Here is a 22324-nt window from a genome sequence, read left to right as displayed (position 1 = left end):
ACAACTGTAAGTGCTAAAATGCTAACTCATTTCCATGTTTTGGCCTACAAAACGGCATCATCCCTTGCTAGGCTAGCTAACTGTCTTTTAGCTGTGTGCATTTGAAATGTGCACACTATGTAGTGCCGCTACTAGGATTGTGGGCGTTAGGATGTATGAGTTAAATACATGCATATTGTATAATAAATTTATATTATTTTAAATAAAATGTTTTGTATTCATTCATTGTAAATAAATACATTGCATCATCACAGAATAGAAATCAAAGACTCACTGCATTAGGTATTGAAATAGGTATAAACAAATTAAATAATAACATTTATAATCACAATATTTCATAAAATGTTTAATAATATTTAATCTGTTTTAATTGTTTATTTACTGTATTAGTCCTCTGTTGTTTATCACACAATTAACATGACAGCTCGTCATCGCTGCCTAAATGTGGCTTGTACTCAGGCTTCGGATCTGCGTATTTCTTGCGCAGCTCTCCGGTGTTTTTATTTCCTGCGCTTCGAACTGGTAGATGCGCGCTTCTTACGCAGTGTTGTTGCACTTGAAACACGCCTGCTGTAGTTTGAACCCGACACGCAGCAGCCAATCAGAGCGTAGGTTTTTGTCTCGCGGAGGGCCGCTGCATGTTCACTCATCATGGTGAGTCCAAAAAACAGACTTTTTATTAACATAAACACCAAACTGGCATATTCTAGCATTTACAAATGACACATATAAACAATGAACGGTTTATACGCTTGGGTTAAAGACTTGTAGTGAAGTAATGGGTATATTATAGACAAAATAAATGTTGGTTAGCATGTAGGCTAATGTGGATGAGTGACTGATGCTAAAGCTAAAGCTAACGAGTGTTTGAATGAGAGTTTGGATTTATTATGGATATTTTTAATGCACGTGTTACAAATCTGACTGTGTGAAACATTTATGTTTGTAAGAAGTTTGTTTATGATCATCCGTTTCCTTAAACAGGATGCACTGATGTTGATGAGACTGTATAAGACTAAAGGATATAAAGTCCATCACAATGACTTGTATGATAAACTGAGTTTTTATTGATAATCGGAGACTGATAATTGATCTATCCCCGATGAAAGTGAGAGGGAACTTTTGATTCGTCAAACTCTGATGATAGTTGATTGAGTTCTCAGTTGCTTGGTTTGTTAAGGGCAAGACGATTATAAATCACTGTTTGCTATACATATGAAGTCTGTCTATTAATAGCCTTGAAGTTATGCTAGTTGGTATGAGTGAAATATTTAGGAAACATCTGACACTGATAGTTCTGCTCGTATAAGCTTGGATGTGATGTATGGCTCTGTCAGATTACATCAGGCTTGTGAAAACCTCATCACACTTTAAATCAGTGATGTACAGCATCTTTATCAGAGCTGTAGTGGTTACTGTAATGGACTCTTTTGTTCATAACAGTCTTCGACTGATGCTAATAGTGGCCCCAGTCAAGCACCACCTTTTCCTGGTGTACCACCTGCAGGAATCCCCCCGCTCTTTGTAAGTTTGTGTTGGAAAGTCTTTGCTGTAATGCCATCTCTCTCTCTCTTTGCGAATGCTTGGTAGTGTTCACCTTCATTCATGCCTTGAATTTATTTTTGTTTTCAAAGATGGGGCCACCAGGAATCCCGCCTCACTTCCCTCCAATGGGAATGCCACCCATGGGCCAGAGGCCGCCCAGCATGGCCCCCATGCCCCCGGGAATAATGCCTCCCATGATCCCCCCGATGGGAGCTCCACCCATAGGACAGGTAAGAGCTAATAGCAAACACTGCTTATGGCAGTCAGATTTCGCTTTGAAAGGATGCAGTGTTTTTAAATCAGGTTTTTACATGGTAGCTTACGGACACGGTCATTCACACATGCAAAGTAGTCTACCGGCATGAACAGTAACACAGCGCGGCTGACGTTGTATGTCACATGACAGTGCCATCGTGGTGGATTTACTACGTATGGATGGACGTCATATTAACGGTCATAAAGTAAGTTCTTCATCAACTGTAGTATACTCTCCGAGAGTATGCAAATTTGGACACAAGGATTGTTACATGAACAATCTGTAATTTTAAGTGTGTATAGGATAGTAATGATTCTTCATTTGTTGTGAGTCTCAGAGTATGCAAATTTGGACAAAGATTGTTACATGAGATTGTTGTGAGTCAGATTTTGGCTAATAATTTGACGTTCAGTGGGTGCTGATTTAAATAATGATTGAGTTGTTATTACAGTGATCCAGAATTAGAGCGATTTGCCAATTGGTTCACTAGTGGTTGTGCTACAAATAATCGTTATCTGAAATTTTGAAGAACTAGATTGTACATTTTACGGCAGAGAATATTTAAAGAACTAAAATCTGACACGTGTGAATGTGAGGAAAGTAATGTGTTTTATTGTTAATTCAGTAATTATTGGAAAAATCAAAGTTTAAGTCGTCTCATTCGTAACAAACTTCATTACTTTTCCCACTCCAGGAAAAATAGTGCGTATGCATGGTCTAGAATGTCCGCACGGCGCGCATATTTCCGCCAAGTTTTTTTTTGATAAATGATCCCGATATGTGTGTGGAAAATTGCGTACGCATACTTCTATGCCCATTTTGTGCGTACGCAACGTTTATAAATGAGACCCCTGCTCTTCTGATAAAATTCACTGCTGGTGTCAAAAATGAATCATTCTGATTCATTAAGAGTAGGAAAATCCACACCACAGCTATAACAATATCGACAATGTGGGACGATACTGTTGGAATTACTTTCTGAGCGGTTTGGTTTCAGCAGATGAACAATGAAGACACTGACAGCCAATCAAAATCCACTTTAAAAAGCTTGAGCATTTAAAGCGGCTGATGATGTAACTGCAGTGTGCATTTATAAAAACACAGAATGTTATCATCCATTGGTGTGGACGTTAATACAGTTATAACAGCCCTCTACGGACACCTTGGCGTACAAAGAAACGTGCAGCATTTTGTCCAAGCAATAATAAAAGGACACATTTAATTTATAATGTCTTAAGTGTCATTTTGTTAAAAAAAAATAATCATGAATCGAATCGTGAAATCAAAATCGTGAATCGAATCGTGACTTGAGTGAATCGTTACATCCCTATAAGCTACTTATCATTCTTTGTGTGAATGGACCTTAAGACTCCATCACCATTAGTATTTATAGTTCTTGTGTGAATCCCACAAATAAATGTGCTTGTTATATTTATAGACAAGATTTATTGGGTTACAAATGATTCAGAACATTTCTTGGAATTTCATGCAATTCACCCTATTATGAAAATGAGAGAAATGCAAAAATTTGAACATGAATATAGTCATGTAAAATTATTGATATGATTGCTATAGTGTTGTCTTATTGGACCTGATGCTCCGTGTGTGTGTGTGAATGGCGTGTTAGTGGATGTTTTTGGCTGTGAGTGAGGGTCAGACTGTAATGAGGGACTGTAGACTACAGAGCATAAGATGTGCTTTACACCCCTCAGCTCACACCTTGATCTCCCCCTGTGCAGCGTAGGAGGGAAATTAGCAGTTCACATGAATTTTTCATGAAACTCTTTTCTTAGATGCCAGCCATGATGCCACCAATGATGCCTGGAATGATGATGCCCCCCCGTATGCCAGCTGCATCAATCCAGCCTACAGGACCGGTAAACTAGCCTGTATATCACACTACTCCACCAGCGCCAGTTAAATATAGACCCTCACATGCTGTCAGCAGTGTCAGAATAACCCCAATGAACACTACAAAGTGGGAAAATGTCCCAATTTAGAATCAACACCATTTTTTATAGCACTTACCCATGTGACATGAGTGATAGTAGCGGACGAGATCAGCTTGCTCTACTAATTTATTTCAGTGTACGATGCTGTACGTCTCCTTCCCAGCATTGCTACTATTCTGTTTAAAGGGGTCATATGATGTTGCTAAAAAGAACATTATTTTGTGCATTTGGTGTAATGAAATGTTTATGCCCCGCCTTTCTGAAACGCGTCGGTTTTTACAAAGCTCATCGGTCTGAAAAGCGAGGGTGTGCTGTGATTGGCCAGCTATCCAGTGCGTTGTGATTGGCCGAATACCTCAAGCGTGTGACGGAAGATTACGCCCCTTGCAGGGCTCGACGCTTACTTTTCTTTTTAGGAGCACTTGTGTTCCTAACTTTAAAAATTCAGGAGCACGTTCAAAATTTTAGGAGCACCTTCTAATCAATAATCCAAAATGTTATCAAAAAGTAGCCTTCCCATTACGAGGTAATATTTGACTCCTCTAACTTTATTAAAAGTATGTCATCTTTTGTCAAATTCTTAAAAAAATTATATTTTATAAGCTTTTTAAAAATTGTAATTAAAACGACAGAATAAGAGTAGAATAAGAAACATAAGTTAAAAATCAAACGAAATCAGTATTAACAAAATTAATTTGTAGAGGTGGCACAGAAGAACACAAAAGTGGCTTGGTGTACTTTCAGACATTTAATGAGGCTCAGAAGTGGAAGATCTGGTCAGTCGCACTGGTGCTCCTAAATATTTTTTCATAGTCGCACGCAGTAGTTTTCAGTCGCAAATGCGACTGAAATGGTCGCACTGTCGAGCCCTGCCTTGCCATATTGTGATGCCTTGTCCCGGCCGGAGCGAGACAAACACATTAAAACCCATTATAAACGAGGCATTTGTTGCATCCAGTGGGGCTAGAGTGAGCGGAGGCCGGCTTGAGTGAGCGGATATCGTCCTCTTTTGGAAGACCAAACAAAGTAGTTTCGCTTTCACAAGGAAACATATAGCGTCTTTACGACATGGTGGTGGCGGCGGCAACAACAATACTACAGCGAGAATAAAAGTTACACCTTCTTTCTTTGCGTGAACATTTGGGCGGCGTTATGCAAATCTTCCCACATAGCGATGTAGATATGTGGGGGCGTGTTAGAACGAGCCGTTTTAGGTAGGCGTGGCTGACTCTTAACTTTTATAAAGAATATCTCTTTGGATTTGAGACTTTAGTCTTTGCAACTTTACAGATCTTCTTTATGCACCAAGAGCTTGTAACACTCCAAAGAGAAAGGACAAATTGAAATCGCATCATATGTCCCCTTTAAGTTAGACTTTAATAAAAGCATCACATCATGGACAACAGGATTTTTCTTGCTTTTTTAGTCCACCCAGACCATTTGAAACTAAACTATAAAAACAGCATTCAGAAATCATCATGATATCACAATCATGAGCTCAATCATCCACATTTTCAGTTTTCAGCAGCCTCTCAGAGAGGGTGGAAAATGGTGATGAAAAACAACAATGTAAATAAAGGGATCACCAGGAAGCAAACATACTGTAACCTTCAGAAACACCCCCCCACACACACACACACCAAAATAATATCTTACTGACCCCAAACTTTTGAACGGTATGATGCATTTAATTTCAGACTCAATGAAATTCAGTTTTGCAAAGAGGCTTTTACTAATTGATGGGGCAGTTAAAAACTATGTTGAGCTATATTAAGCCAAAAAATACAAACATTATCAAAATTACTAACATTACAATATTTAATGTTAAATTGTATGATATGACCCACTTAATGTCTGCATTTTTAATGTATTTCTAAAAGGAAGGCAGTACCTACACATTAGCTGTGAGCAATTCTTAATGTGATGGTGTATAATGTACATGGAGAGAAATGTGTGGAAAGTGGAGTCATATCTGACCAATAACATGAAACAGGCCAGTTCAATTAGAGTGGCTTAATTCATTTGTGTTTCAAAGGACAACAGGATGAAAGGACACAGTTTCCATTCAGTGTGTTTATATAAGAACAAACAAACCATACGTGTGCAGTTCTTTATTTTGAACACACCTCCTCAGTGGTGATTAAGATCTGCTTTCATTTAATCAGCTATATTAAGCATCAAACAGCCTTTTTGCTGGTTAACCGTATTAAATAGTGATAGCATCAGTAATAATTAGCGCCAGGCTTTGAGCTGTAGATGAAGACATCTGATCAGATGCCGAAACCAGCTGACACTCCAGGAGCTGTCAGTCAGGATGTCATTTCCCTTTCCTGTAATTTGAGGTAAGGAGGCTGCTAATGAAGTTAGCTCTGATAGATCTGCTCATGGACTAATTTAATTCCAACAATTATTGACAGGGCTTTCTTGGATGATGTGAAGTTTCAAGTCCTTTCAAAGATATCACATATAAATGAGCTTATTCCATTGAATGGTTTACTTTTAGTAATGAAACCCTCTTTTTCTTTGTCCTTTTCAGCCTGGTGTGAGTCCAGTGGAGTCTGCAGGTGAGAGATTAAATAGTTGTGGGTAAACGTCATATTGTTGATTAATATTTCTAAATGTAATCAGTGGTTTTGTTCTATTTCAGCACCGGCTGCTCCTGGAACAACCGTAAGAGCAAACATCATATTATTGTTAATATTGTTTAGTTAGGATTGTAGTTTAAATTACTTTCCTGTCTTGAAGACAGAATTCATTTTTTTCATGGATTTGTTTTCCTCCTAGAGCACCACATCAACTGAGTCTTCGCCTGATGAACAGTCGAAAAAGGCAAGACACAACAGTTATTATCGGTCATAAAACACTATATATGCCTGAAATTACAGTACAGCTTAAAAAAGTATCTGTGTGTGTGTGTGTGTGTGTGTATATACACACACACATATTGTATCAGTTGTTCTAAACCTGTATGAATTTCTTTCTTGTGTTGAACACAAAAGAAGATATTTTGAAGAATGTTTGTAACCATACAGTTTTGAGTCCCCATGGACTTGCATAGTATTTTTTTGTTTCATATTATGGAAGTCAATGGCTACCAGCAACTGTTTGGTTACAAAAAGTCTTCAAAATATCTACTTTTGTGTTCAACAGAAGCAGCAAACTCATACAGGTTTGGAGCAACTTGCGGGTGAGTTTTGATTTTTGTGTGAACTATCCTTTTAAATGAGGTTCAGAAGCAGAATTGGTAATTAAATTCTTTACAATTCCCATCCCTACGGAAGAGGGAACAATAAGAATTCAACTATGAATGCTATGGATGTAATTAGCCGGTGTGTACTGGTTTTATACAACTTAACTAGCGACTGCAGGATGTGGCCGATGAAATGACTAGTGATGACTAGCCACTAATGATGTACTGAGCGAATTGTTCATGATGTCTCCTGCAGAAGTCGGTATGGACCGAGCACAAATCCCTGGATGGAAAAACATATTACTACAACACCGATACCAAACAATCCACCTGGGAGAAACCAGATGATCTCAAATCACCTGCAGAGGTAATAAAAGGTCAACACGCCCTTCTTGCTTGCACAGTCATATTTCATCTGCCAGTTACAGTTCATTCAGGAGGTCATGACCTTATTCTGCATTTGAGAGTCTAATGCCCCGTAATTAATATAGTAATACTATTATTACTAGTTTGTTTGTTTATGTTAGACAAGTAAAGCGCACTGTATGCATTTATTAGTTTATACCAAACAAATTGCTGAACCAAACGAATCATTTTTTTTGTATTGTCTACATTTTATTAAAATTTTTTAAGTAAAATAAATTTATGGGAAAATGTATATTAAGCTAGGTTGAAATATAAAACTTAATTCAAAAATATGAGATATCCTTTTGTTTCTATTCAAAGGTTTCTTTTCATTTTCTCATTTGTTGTGTCATAACTGTGTATTTTGAAACAGAATTAAAGAAGTTTGTGTTTTGCAGCAAATGTTGTCCAGATGCCCGTGGAAAGAGTACAAGTCAGACACCGGCAAGCCCTATTACTACAACTCACAGACCAAAGAGTCTCGCTGGACTAAACCCAAAGAACTGGAGGACCTGGAGGGTCAGTATGCAGAATAAATACACATCCAGAAACCTCACATGAAGAAATGGTTTAACTTTTCTCTCTCTTTTTTTTTTCCTTTCTTCAGCGATGATAAAGGCGGAGGAAAACGGGTGAGCATCAACTTTATTTACTAAGACCATAAAGGGTTAGTTCACCCAAAAATACAAATGTCATTTACTTACCCTCAAGTCATTCCAAACCTTTATGTCTCTTTTGTTCATCTTCAAAACACAAATTAATCTACATCAATTGAGCGATTAAATTATAAACATTTAATTTAGACCCTTTTTTATTTTTACATATTAACATTGATCAACCCACATACGTAGAGCTCATCAAATGTGGTAAATGGAAGCTCAAACATGCTTGCTTTGACAGGGTTAATAATTCATGACAGAATAAACATTTTTGGGTGAACTATCCTTTTAATGTACCGTTAGATTTACAGAAAGCAGTTTTAGGTTTCAAAACGCTTTACTGTTAGTGGAAAACTGTCCATTGTTGCCAAAGGTTGTGGAGGTTCACCACTACTTCTGGCATCATTTTACACAAATCAATGGCTTAATAGTAAAGTGAAACATTAATACTATTTATTTTTTCCCAGGCTCAGAGTAGTCTTCGGTGTTACTGAAATTTAGAATTTTTTAAAACTCCATAAAAAATATAATTTCCATACAATTATTATTATTTTTTTTTAGAAATGCAAAGATTATGCAATGATAATAATTTTTAAATCTGTGTTTGTGTCTGGTAAAGGACGGTTGACGTTGTGGCTCCTGGCACCACCCCTGCTCTTACATCTCAAAGCGAGTCCTCTGTTACCGTGGCAGCAGTTGCTGAGACAGAGGCTACCATGGCGACAGTCGCCACAGAGGAACAGCCGTCTCACGTGCCTGCACCGGTTGCTGAGGTCAGCAGTGATGTCACCGTTAACTCCACTGAGGAAACGCCGAGCATAGAGACACAACCCAGGTAATGAACCCTCAACACATATGCTACACGACTTTCAAAAACTGAACAGATCTTAAAATAATAGGCATCATACACTCAAATTTGACACTCTGTAATAGTCACAGATGGAAAAACTGGCCATCGTACACTAAACGACTGAGGATCATACACTAGCAGACTTTAAATTCATTCCAAAACAAACTCAAGCTGAAATGTTGCTAGGAGACGTCTGAAATATCAGACATGTTTGATATCCTCCGACTGGATCATAGTCTGTGACCATCATGCACTACGCGATTTTCTATGATACGTGTTATTTATTTATTTGCAGTAATGATGTTTCTAAGGAGGAGAGACCTGAGCTGGTGAAGAAAGTTTACAAGCCTTGGATTCAGCCTCCCCTTAATTAGCGTAAGACAATTATACATGCTTGGCTTAACCATATCCCCTGGAACATGAGTGCAAGGGATTTTTTTTTTTACTACTCCATTTTCCTTCACATGTGCTGTGAAAATTATTAAAATTCATTTAGTGGAAAACGAGAGCGGGAGAAAAAAAAATATGATAATAGATGTTAATAAAAGCAAACAAGGAAATGCAATTAGACCGTCCCTGATTGATAGACGTTTGTGAAAAGCAGAAGGGGGGCAAGTAGACACTTCTGCTTTCAGACGAGCTCCTTTAATGGCTTCTCTCAACAAGGCCGTCCTGACACTCTCTGAAGCAACTTCTCTGTATAATTATTTTTGAGGGCTGTTTTTAGAGCGAAGAGTTACGCCAGTTTTGATTTCGGACTTTGGCTAATGAATGCAACCGGAGCTCGCGTTTGTGTTCTTGTTCTGTTGAAGTGAACATGGCACATGGTGCGAGGGGAATGGGGGGTTACCCATGGCTATTCTCTCCCTCTCTCTCTCTGCCTCTCTCTCTCTCTCTCTCTCTCTCACTCACTCTCTCTCTCTCTCCCCCTGTAGTGAAGAGGGAGGTGTTGATATTCCGTCTGGGTCTTTCTAAATTTAGTGTGTTTTAATTTGGCGCACAAAGTGCTCCTGAGAGAGGGCTGTTTAATTGCTGTGAGTGTGATTAGACTGGAGTGAAACAGAAGACGGTGAAATCGCACGCTTCACAGACCCCTGACAGCCTTTCAGAAATACACGCTCAGAATGGATGAAGAACTTTCTGTTTTGTGACGTCAACATATGGAGATCTACTTCTCCGAACCTTTTTATTACTGTTCTGCTGTTTTTCTGCCCCTCTCAGTGGACGCCCATTTATGCCTCTCGACAATGACATGAGAAATTAAATAATCGATTCGGTCAAATTAAAATCGCTCAGTATATTTCAACTCATGAAAAATGTCTTGATTGCTAATTAGGTTCTTTAGCAGATCTAAATGAAGTTGTGCTGCCTTCCTCCTGGGAAGTTTGCAGTAATGCACTATTACTATGTTTTGATTCCCCCCCCCCCCAACATGCATTATTGAGTCACAAGAAAAGTACATTTGCATCTCTCTCCCTCTATTTGACTATAGGGCGTTTCCTCCAATGCATCATGGGAGCAGGCAATGAAGCTGATAATTAATGACCCTCGTTACAGGTATCCAAATACTGCACACAGCATTAATGGAATTTAATAGCATTTACATCCTGTGCACAGTTAAATGTGTCCCTGCTGTTCTTCACTGAACCGCTCACATCTCTTTCTCTCTGTGTGTGTGTGTGTGTGTATGTGTGCAGTGCTCTGCCCAAGCTAAGTGAAAAGAAACAGGCGTTCAATGCTTATAAAGTCCAGACAGAGAAAGAGGAAAAGGAAGAAGCCCGAATCAAATACAAGGAGTCTAAAGAGACTTTCCAGCGCTTCCTGGAGAACCATGAGAAGATGACCTCAACCACACGATACAAGTGAGATTTAAAACTGTTTGGATGACAACTTTAATCAATGCCTGTTTAAAAATAACAAAAATCACAATGCAGACCACATACTTTGGGTTGGAGATTTGAACATCCTAGCAACTGTATAACAACACACTAAAATATACTCAGAACACCTTAGCAACTGCATAGCAGTGCCCTGGCAATCACCCCCACATCACTCCAGCATTATAGTGGAGTTTTGCATGCACCAGCACCACTCATTTTTAATCCGGTATTACTATAAACAAGGTTAATGTTTTTTCAGCTCTCTTTGGCTGTCATTGATTCAGAGCAGTTGAACTTTACTCCCCCACTTACTTAGATGATTAAAATCATATCAGCATTGTCATGGTGACATGTTGGCAGGTTTAATGATGCTATTGGTGTAAATCTCACCTGTAATCAGGCTTTAAATAGCGGTGTTGTTTTTCATGAGTTCCTGTCTGCACTGTGTCATAAGGTCTCAGAGATACTCTGTTATTAATTAGTAGTTTTATATGGCGTTAATATCCTGTAATATCACTGCCCCTACTAGTAGTAGACTAACTTATGAACTGCAGCAATGTTCGTAGTCTCTCACATGAGGGAAATCGTGCTTTATGAAACGTTATGGAAAAGGTTGTTCTTTAAGCAGTGCTTGTTTGTAAGTTTCTCTTGTCTTGTACAGGAAAGCGGAGCAGATGTTTGGCGATCAGGAGGTGTGGTCATGTGTTCCCGAGAGAGACAGGCAGGAGATCTATGAAGATGTGCTGTTTTATTTAGCAAAGAAAGAGAAGGTTTGATTGGCTGATTTTGTTCATCACTGCACTCTCATATATATATATATATATATATATATATATATATACCGTATTGACCAGAATATAAGACGATGTTTTTTTCTTGGAAATGCATCTGAAAAAACGCGGTCGTCTTATATTCAGGGTCTAGACTTTGACATGTCAATAATACACCCACAACAATAGGTGGCGCCAAATACGCATAAAACGAGTGTGCCATGAAATACGTAATGTAATGCGTGTTGTAAAGATCGCGAGTAAAAACAAAAGAAGCAGAAAACCTTACAGCTGCATGAGGGTCACGTTAGCCTGATGGCACCAAACTCCCTTTGTGATTTTAAAACACAAGACAGTACTCAGATTTGAAGACTACAGTAAGATTTAACTTCGACTGTTAATAAGATTTTGGTAGGCTACTATTAGATGGATAGCCTAAATGTCGTAATTCAGATGGGCTACCTGTTTTTTTTAATTTTTTTTTATGGTACATCAAAAGAATCTGTGTTAGTGAGCACTTCTCCTTTGCCGAGATAATCCATCCACCTCACAGGTGTGGCATGTCAAGATGCTGATTAGACAGCATGATTATTGCACAGGTGTGCCTTAGGCTGGCCACAATAAAAGGCCACTCTAAAATGTCTTAGATCTTTGAGTTCAGCTCATGAAAAATGGGGGCAAAAACAAAAGTGTTGCGTTTATAATTTTGTTCAGTGTATATAGTTACACTAATAATCTAATAACCTGCTAATTAGTTTTTTTTAAATTTAACAATTTAAATGCTGATGTCACTTTCATTTGGATGCATTTTAATATGCAAACTTCAATTAGCAAGCAATAAACCAGATGTGGCTGTGCATTACAGTGATTAAGGGATGTTGTTAGGTGTGATGCATCATAAAATCACTAACACACAGTGGCTAATTATAATAATAAAACTTTAGCAAGCGCAATACACATTATTTCCATTTATTAGTAGACAAATCAGTAAATAATTATTCCAAGTAATATAACTCATTAGTTAAACAGTAGGCTGTTTACATTTGCCAACCACTAATACAAAAAACTATATTTTTTGTTACATTTAATTTAAAATTCACTTGGTTTGTGGTCACTGGTCTGCATATATAAGAGTATCTCTCTGGACAGTCCATAATGCCTTTATATTTATTTTTCTTTTTTTTAAATAAATAAAAATATATACATATTGTTCTGGCCTTGTCCTGTCATGATTGTGGCTCAATGCTTCGTTTCAGGAACAAGCCAAGCAGCTGCGGAAGAGGAACTGGGAAGCTCTGAAGAACATTTTGGACAATATGGCCAATGTGACGTACAGAACTACGTGGTCTGAGGCACAGCAGTACCTACTGGATAACCCCACCTTTGCTGAAGATGAGGAGCTACAGAGTATGAACACACACACACACACACACACTCACACACTCACACGCACACACACACTGTACTGCCACCTCCACACGATGATGCTTTTAACCTGCATAATGAGAGTGAGTGTGTTTGATATAGAGGAAGCTTTTATCTTCCTTTGTGTCTGTGTGTGTGTTAGACATGGACAAAGAAGATGCTCTGATCTGTTTCGAGGAACACATCCGTGCTCTTGAGAAAGAGGAGGAGGAAGAGAAACAGAAAACTCTGCTGCGAGAGAGACGCAGACAGCGCAAGAACAGAGAGTCTTTCCAGGTGACACACACGTGTGACTCTGTCCTGGTTTGTCCCCTGCATCACGTCCAGCTTTCTAATAGGGCTGCACGATATATCGTTTCAGCATCGATATCGCGATGTGCGCATCCACGATAGTCACATCGCAGGATGTGCGATGTTTAATATACTGATTGTTATATTTATACTGATCGTTTTCTTTGCTCACACACAGACACCGTGTCTACACCGGACGCGACAGCAGTACAGAGATACCCATTTTTAAATACATTTAGTAGCAGAGCTACTGCAAGCGATTTTCAATCCATTTATCCTTTGTTGAAACTTCGTCGTCGAGGAGAGCGCAGGTCACGGTTGCTTAGCAATGGCAGACACCACGAAAGCGCAAGCTCCCGAGCGCTTTGGAAAGAAGGAGAAAGCGGCGTGACTGGTGTTTTCCACACGTTTTAGGCGCGACATGTGAACGGACCCAAAGTCTGTCTACACTGGACGCGACAAAGAGCTTAAACTTTGTGTCAGTACGTCATAAATAGGAGGCATCGGTATACTGTCGGGGATTTGTCGTGCCGCGCCGCATCCAGTGTAGTCAGTCAAACAGCAACACTGATTATAATGGGTTCTATTGTATTTTGTCACGTTGCGCCATGCTGCTCGCATCTGGTGTAGACACGGTGAGAGCCACGCAGATGCACGTGAACCCTGAATTCAGTTCACTTCCGCTACTATTTGTGCCTGAAATGACACATACGCGCGAAAATATGTCAAAATGCATGTCTCTGCAAGTATCCTTGTAAAAACAGTTGCTTATGGCTTAGGTGAAGTTAAACAATTGAGAATGAAAGAAGATAACAATATATTCACTGCAGTTTAATGTCTATGTTGCTTTCTGTGTCATGTTAATCAAACAACAAAACAGAGAAAAATCACTTTTGTAGCTTTAACACAGATTTAATTTATACAGTGAAGACTATGCAGTGCTATTTTACATTTGATTATTCAATTTCTGTACCTGAATACTGTTTGACTTGCTTTAAAAATACAAAGCACTGTTTATTTCATTTGTATCTTTTTGTTCTATTATATTGCTTGTAATTTGTTTATTCCTATGCTGATTTACTCACCTACAAAATCACCCCAATCATTGATTTTTTTTTTTTTTTTTTTCCCAAATACAGCTATTCAAGTCATCTGGTTATTTTTTTTTTTTCAAATTACAATATATATAGCAGAAAAACAAATTATCACAATGTGAGTTTTTTTTCCAATATCGTGCAGCCCTACTTTCCAATATGAAAAGCTCTCACCTTGATTAACTGGAACTTGATGCTGGAATATCAGCTGATGTCTGTGATGACACATGATCTGTTTGAAAGAGTTAAGCGAACTGCGGATCATTGTGCAGTAAGAAAGCCTGAATGCTAAAGCATCATTAAAAAAATACATAAAGCATCATTGGCATGTTTAATGCAATTTATTGATAAGTATTTTTATTGTTAAATGGCAATGTATCAATAATATGGCTTTAAACTGCGTACAACAACAACAGCTGATGCTGAATTGTGTCAGCTACACATTTGAAAGGAAAATTTACAATTGAAATCTCCCATGTTACTATCTACTGACACCACTGCAGACTGGTTTGGATCAAATTTCAAATATTAAAGTGCTTGTATGCAATTTTGAAACACTAAAATTCTTACCAAATCAAATTATGCTATGATTTTTATAACCAGTGGCTTGCTAAAAACATAATCAATATTAATGCTGCTAAAGCAGACTGACTGAGGAGTAAAGGACAAGAGCGTTGACATGTTTGTGAAGCGTTGTGTGTGTGTTTTTCAGAAATTCCTGGATGAGCTTCACGATCACGGGCAGCTGCACTCCATGTCTGCCTGGATGGAGATGTACCCGACCGTCAGCGCTGATATCCGCTTCAACAACATGCTGGGCCAGCCAGGTCTCTCTCTCTCTCTCTCTCTCTCTCTCTCTCTCTCGCACAAACACTCAGAGCGTGGCAGGCTTTGTTGCTGATGAATAATACATGCAAAAGGGTCCTGTCCTCATTTCTGACTTGGTCTCCATTTCACCGGTACAGTCTGTGAACTCCACATGACTTTGATACGTCAGCACATAAAAAAAATAGAGAATTTCTTATTTTGGGCCATCTAAAACTAAATACAAATTGAATGACAAATAAAAACCCTCTGATTAAGACTACATTACTTCTCAGAATAGTTGTTTATTGTATATCATAATTATGTAATGCTGTTAGAGATTGGTGTTTTTTTTTTAATTGAAAAAAATATATAAAAAAGTTGCTCAGTCGTGCTATGCTTTGTATGTGTTTTTAGGCTCCACCCCTCTGGACTTATTCAAGTTTTACGTGGAGGATCTGAAAGCGCGTTATCATGATGAGAAGAGAATCATTAAAGACATCCTGAAGGTGAGTGAGTCAGTGTTTGACATCAGATCAGTGCTGAAGCCCTTGATGAAATGTGTGTGTGTTCGTGCAGGATAAGGGCTTACTGGTGGAGGTCAACACAGGCTTTGAGGAGTTTGGCTCAGTGATCAGTTCAGATAAACGTGCCACCACGCTGGATGCAGGAAACATCAAACTGGCCTTCAACAGTGTAAGCAGACTGCCTTGCTGTTATTCATACTTTTATTCAAATGACATTGTTCCAAAATGTAATGAAATGCCTAGTTACATATAAAGGCAACAAATTATGCTTATGAAGGCTGTACTAAGCTAGTCCCACATGTACAAGAGAAGGGAGTGGTAATAATAAAGCTGAATTTTCAGCATCATTACTCCAGTCTTCAGTGTCACATGATCCTTCAGAATCATTCTAATATGCTGATTTGCTGCTCAAAAAACATCTCTGATTATTATCATCATATGTTGAAAACAGTTGTGCTGCTTATTAGGGCTGTGCAATATATCGAAATATCGCAAATGTACATATCGCTACTGCTTGCAATATTTGGGGCCATGAACAAAAGACAAAGAGAAAATCACTCACTGCTCTTACCTAAATAACTTTTGTAGCTTAAATAATAATCAGTGCATATTGAATTCATAGAGTAAATACTAAGCAGTGTTGTATTTTTCCTTTTTATTATTCAGTTCCTAAACTCATGTTAAAATGATTACACTAATGTTAAAATGACATTTTTATGTAATGCGCGAGTAAAACGCATACCGTTCACTTTCAGAAGTTGTTGTAGGGGTGCTTTCTTATTAGAATCAGAATCAGAATGAGCTTTATTCACCACTTAAGTGTGCGCAAACACAAGGAATTCGTTGTGGTATAACCATATATATATGACACAAGATAGTTATAGAAGTTCACAGAACTGACTCAGCAACAGCGGAGTGAAACTGTTTCATCTGAGCATGTGGCACTTTAAGCATTATCATATGGCATATCGAATATCGCATTATTTAATGAGTTATCGCATATCGCATTTTTCTTCAATATCATTTTGAAAAGTGGGGGGGACATGTCCCCCCTGTCCCCAGTGGAAATTACGCCCCTGCATACATACATACAAATAACCATATATACTGTATATGACACAAGATAGTTATAGAAGTTCACAGAACTGACTCAGCAACAGCGGAGTAAAACTGTTTCATCTGAGCATGTGGCACTTTAAGCATTATCGTATCGCATATCGAATATCGCATTATTTTATGAGTTATCGCATATAGCATTTTTCTTCAATATCGCACAGCCCTACTGCTTATATTTTTGTGGAAATTGTGATACAATACCATTCAGAATTTTGGTTTTAGAATGACACTTTTATTCAGCAAGGGTGCATTTAATTGATCGAAAGTGATCAAAATGACCGTAAATACATTTATAACGTTACAAAAGATTTTTCAAATAAATGCAGTTCTTTTGAACTTTCTATTCATGAAAAAGTCCTGAAAAAATGCATGGTTTCCACAATGTTTTCAGTATATAACCATTAATGATAACCATTACTAACAACTGAAAGAAGAGACTTTCAAATACATTTAAAAATCTTAATTATTACAAACCTTTCCAAACAGGTAGTGTACTTGTGAAGAACTACAATATGTTAAGAGCATAAGGAAAGAAAAATATGCTTTTAAAAAGACACACAAATGTTTAGCTCATAGTCATTGTTTTTTTGGTTGGCCATATCCGTTTATGCACTATATAGTAAATTTTAAACGTCGTGTAAAACACCTAAAATTATGAAACTGAAAGTTAAAAACAAAAGAAGAGTAGAAGAATTAAAATCACTGAAATGTATAATAGACGTTCAGTTTTTAATTGTAGTGTCTGTTCTTTTACTGAACTTAATGATTTTTATTACTATAAAAAAATCAAAACGACGGTGGGGGTCGGTCCCGCGGTGGGCAAGTGACATAACCGGTGTTGCGGCTTAACACCGGTATCACCGTCAGCACCGTCTATCGCGCCAAGCCTATTGTCTAATGCACTTTGCGTGCTGTCTGTGTTGCTGCTTTTGTTGAACTGTTCAAATCAGTCGCTTATGAGGTTTTCAGTTCGGTTTGGATTCTGTCTTGCCTACGTGGACCTCAGAAATGTGTTTGATCTGTTTAGTTGCTGGAGAAGGCTGAAGCACGTGAGAGGGAGAGAGAGAAGGAGGAGGCCAGGAAGATGAAGAGGAAGGAGGCGGCGTTTAAGAGCATGCTGAAACAGGCCACACCCCCTCTAGAGCCTGAGGCCACATGGGAGGGAGTATGTCATGCTATTACAATAAAATATCAATTGTTATATAATTTGTGAACCTGGAGCACAAACCCAGTCTTAAGTCGCTGGGGTATATTTGTAGGAAAAGGGAAGGGTCCTTCGTTCACGCTCATGTTTGCTCTGAGCGTCTGCTGGAGAATCTCCTGCGGGACAGGGAGCTATAAAATTGTCTCTTTTGTTGATCGGAGTTTAGCAATTTATGCGTCCACTGGTCATGAGGGTATTTCTATCTGGTCCTTGAAAGCCCGTAAAACGCTTTTAAGCACCGTGAAAGTACTGTCCTTTTTAGCGTATCTTGAGATATAGCCAAACAGTCCAGGAAATGCTTCACCTTCACTGACCCGGCATGAGTTTTACGACTGCAGATGGCTGGGGAGACGAACCTCGAAAACCCTCCATGGAATGTGCGGGTTTGATGTGTGTCTCCATCATGTAGGTGGGTCTGTTGTGAGACATAGATCCTACAGTTTGTTGATTATTAAATGCTGCTTTTTATTTTTACAGGACAATAGTATGTATTACAATAAGATATATATTTTAATGTGATAAAATATATATTTTTAAATAATAAGTGTGGGGGGCGTGGCTTGGGGACGAGGTCGGATTTTCCTGCTTTTTTGTCTCTAGCTGATAACATGCCTGTGTACCGCTTTTAACATATGCACAGTTTGTCTTCTCACACATATTTGTTCATATCTAAACTCTTTTAAAATTAAAATTGATCTTCGAAAGTCTTTCAGCTAAAGCAGTGGGTTATTGGTAAGATTTAAAAAAAAGAGAGAGAAATTAATAATTGTATTCATCATACATTAAAGTGAGTGAAAAGTGAAGACATTTAAAATGTTACAAAAGATTAATATTTAATAAATGCTTTGATAAATTTAAGCAGTGCATTTGAAAAATGCAAATAAATGCTGTTCATTGAACTTTCTATTCAAAGAATCCTGAAAAATAAAATGCATCACCATTTCCACACAAAATATGAAGCAGCACAACTGATTTCAACATTGATAATAATCAGAAATGTTTCTTGAGCAGCAGATCAGCATTTTAGAATGATTTCTGAAAGATCTGGAGTAATGATGCAGCAAATTCTGCTTTGCATCGCAGGAATAAATTACATTTTATAATATATTAAAATAGAAAAAGTTTTTTTTTATTTCACAGTATTAATGTTTTTACTGTATTTTTGATCAAATAAATGCAGCCTTGGTGAGCAGAGATTTATTTCAAAATTGTTTGTTGATTATTAAATGCTGATTTTTATTTTTACAGGACAATGGTATGCATTACAATATAAGATATATCTTTTAATGTGATAAAATATATATTTTTAAATAATAAGTGTGGGGGGGCGTGGCTTGGGGACGAGGTCGGATTTTCCTGCTTTTTTGTCTCTAGCTGATAACATGCCTGTGTACCGCTTTTAACATATGCACAGTTTGTCTTCTCACACATATTTGTTCATATCTAAACTCTTTTAAAATTAAAATTAATCTTGGAAAGTCTTTCAGCTAAAGCAGTGGGTTATGTCTGTGATCTCTCTCTTCAGCACGAGTGTCAACATCATCATTCAAAGACTAAGAAACACGCCAAGAAATCCAAGAAACACCACAGAAAACGTTCCCGATCTCGATCAGTGAGTACTTGCTCTAGCCGTCTCATTTCATACCTGCAAACTCGCCGCCGTTGAAATAGCCATGCCTTTATATGAATGTATCGCTGGAAAGAACTGACTGTCTTCAGAAATGTTTTGAGGCCATTTTCTTCATAACTACCATTGTTCACAGACGAGCAGCGCAAAAAATCGCGCGAATATGAACGTGTGGTTAATGCTGCTCAATGTGAAAGCACGCAGGTGATGGAGATTTACCGCTGATTACAGAAGCGGCTTTACTGATAAGATGCGCGTTAAATATTGCATGCGATTTATCGTGCAGCCCTACTTTATATGAATGTATCGCTGGAAAGAACTGACTGTCTTCAGAAATGTTTTGATGCCATTTTCTTCATAACTACTGTATAATGCCTAATACAGTGCAGCACTGCTTTATGTACCGGCATAACTGCTGTATTTCTGCTTTTCCATGTGCTGCGCCTACTGTCAGCAGCTTCACAGTAATAAACTGGAGAATAAAAGAATCACTGATGCAAACTTCAATGCATATGAGACAAATCCAAATTCTGCTGTAAAGCAGCTCTAAAAAGACAATGGTGTCATTATTCAGCTGCAGGCAGTTCAGTGTTGATTCTGTTCAATAACTGTGTAAAGTTCATCAATTATGAAACATTCAATTAAGCTTTTAGCAGCTCTATAGAAGGCAACAGTGTCGTTATTCAGCTCGAGTCAGTTCAATGTTGATTCAGTTTAGATCAACAGCAATGTTTTGGGATTTGTCAGTTTGTCAAAACAAATTCAAGTTTAGTTAAAAATGGTCTTCTACAGAAAACAGTAGTTTCATCATCCATCTCAATTCAGTTTGTTCTGTTCTTATCCAAGTCAGACCAATTATATATAAAACACAATCATTTTGAATCTTAGAAAATGGTTTAAAGGTTGAAATGTGAGGTTTATTTTATAAAATGTTGTCTGTTTTTGTCTTGTGCTATTTGAATTGTAAAGTTATTTAAAATGATCGTTTTACCGTTTACGGTGTTGCCCTAGACTGATTTTGTTTTTGTAATATCAGAATTTTCTGAAAAGATTTCAACTGCTGATTACAGTAAATTTTGTAGAAGAAAACAAAACAAAAGTAGGCCTAATAATGAGTGTTATTTGTGTTGTGATCCGGTCTGGAGATTTGAGGTGTGACCCGTTCTCGCTCATCCTCCTAAACTGTGTCCTGTGTGTTTGTTCCCGGAAGGGCTCGGAGTCAGAGGATGATGAGTATCACTCGAAGAAGAAGAAACTCTCCGCATCTAAATCTCCATCCGAGCACTCGTCCTCTGGGGAGTCTGGTCAGTGTCGTTTAGGATCGATATCAGTGTCCTGCACAACACATCAATGCTGAATACATCATGAGCGTTTAACAGCAGCCTCTCAGTGACCATCATGTGATCTTGATCTTTACAGAGAGGAGTTACAAGAAATCTAAGAAACACAAGAAGAAGGGAAAGAAAAGACGACACAAATCGGTGAGTAGAGAACAACTGAACTTCTTTAATACCAGTCAATTGATGAGTCTGACTTACTAAATAACCTGCACACAGACAAACGTAAGTCTTGCTTGTGTTTAGATCTGTTTAGATTGAGGAACGTTAATTTGGTCTCTCAATCATCATTGCGTTGTATTGCATGGTGTTTTCAACCCCCACAATAAAAACTACACAGCTTTGATCATAAAACTAAGCATTTAAGTAACATTTTACTGAGACATAATTTTTAGGAGATATAGATAGAAAACTTTTAAATGCTTTTTATGCAAGTAGTCCGTTTTACTGTTACAGAGATCATTGATTTACATTACAAGCTGTCAGAATTTCAACTTGCTTTTTGGCCATATGAATATCAGCATCTTCACCAAATTATATATTTCTGCTCAGTTTGGGCCTCTGAATAAAACTGAGGTGTTTTTTCCACCTTGAGTATGAGCTCCATATTCTCCTATATCACTATATGAGCCACAAAAGCCATATGATACTCAACTAAAACACACGTCAATTATTATTTTTTTTATTTTGTCTAAAGGTTGAATAAATGTTCTTAAAAAAAAAAGAAAAGTTCATATTGCATTGTGTAGTATAACATTGCATTTAGTTGTAATCTATGGTACTTCAATATGAAAATGCACTGTTTTACTAATAGCAGCTGTTTTGTTTAGTATATTTAAAGGGATAGTTCACCCAAAAATGAAAATTTGATGTTTATCTGCTTGCTGGAGTTAAAAATCATCAAATGTGTTCTACTGAAGAAACAAAGTCACCTACATCTTGGATGCCCTGGGGGTAAGCAGATAAACATCACATTTTCATTTTTGGGTGAACTATCCCTTTAAGCATGTAATTAGGACTTAATGATTATACTAGTGTTTGAATAATGCTCATTTTATGTAGAGTTGGAACCAGAAGTGGTTGAATTCCTCTCCATTTTTAGTAATGAGGGATGTTTTATATTTGTTGAATTGGAATAATTAAATTTTGCCTTATAAAGATCTCAAATTACTTTAGTTGAATTACCTGTTAAAGAAGGGCTTTCTCCTTCATTTATTGATAAAGTGTCTGGCTGTGGGATTGAATACAGCATACTGAAAATGAGTGTTTATTAAATACCCAGAACCGTAGTCTATTCCTCAGATTATGTTCAGGTGTATGGTGCTACATGTTTACTCACATTCATTAAATAACATAGTTTTATAAAGTGTATAACTCTATATGGCTATTATA

At 37.7% G+C, this 22324-nt stretch overlaps 1 protein-coding gene across 1 annotated transcript; it reads left to right on the top strand.

The window, feature by feature from the left end:
• Nucleotides 1–596: 596 nt before the first annotated feature.
• On the top strand, nucleotides 597–21151 carry LOC107745271 (pre-mRNA-processing factor 40 homolog A-like). The gene is made up of 25 exons (XM_016559120.1): nucleotides 597–654; nucleotides 1444–1524; nucleotides 1635–1775; nucleotides 3595–3678; nucleotides 6290–6317; nucleotides 6401–6423; nucleotides 6538–6582; nucleotides 7200–7310; nucleotides 7747–7867; nucleotides 7956–7980; nucleotides 8627–8842; nucleotides 9153–9215; nucleotides 9585–9645; nucleotides 10350–10414; nucleotides 10555–10719; nucleotides 11399–11507; nucleotides 12764–12914; nucleotides 13075–13208; nucleotides 15030–15144; nucleotides 15539–15630; nucleotides 15701–15817; nucleotides 17792–17961; nucleotides 19424–19580; nucleotides 20806–20899; nucleotides 21015–21151. Exons 1-25 carry the CDS (start codon nucleotides 652–654, stop codon nucleotides 21134–21136), a joined length of 2493 nt encoding a protein of 830 aa, XP_016414606.1. The 5' UTR covers nucleotides 597–651; the 3' UTR covers nucleotides 21137–21151.
• The last annotated feature ends 1173 nt before the right edge of the window (nucleotides 21152–22324 follow it).

The sequence above is a fragment of the Sinocyclocheilus rhinocerous genome, unplaced genomic scaffold (assembly GCF_001515625.1).
Source record: "Sinocyclocheilus rhinocerous isolate Xijiao unplaced genomic scaffold, SAMN03320098_v1.1 scaffold887, whole genome shotgun sequence".
NCBI classification, from domain to species: Eukaryota; Metazoa; Chordata; class Actinopteri; order Cypriniformes; family Cyprinidae; genus Sinocyclocheilus; species Sinocyclocheilus rhinocerous.
Note: the sequence above shows the minus strand (reverse complement) of the source record. Positions and strands in the feature narration are given on the sequence as shown.

Excerpts from the sequence above, each read along its gene's own strand:
- LOC107745271 (XM_016559120.1), top strand. Across the intron at positions 10,415-10,554 it reads ATTAATGACCCTCGTTACAG|TGCTCTGCCCAAGCTAAGTG; the intron begins GTATCCAAATAC and ends GTATGTGTGCAG. Across the intron at positions 11,508-12,763 it reads ATTTAGCAAAGAAAGAGAAG|GAACAAGCCAAGCAGCTGCG; the intron begins GTTTGATTGGCT and ends GCTTCGTTTCAG.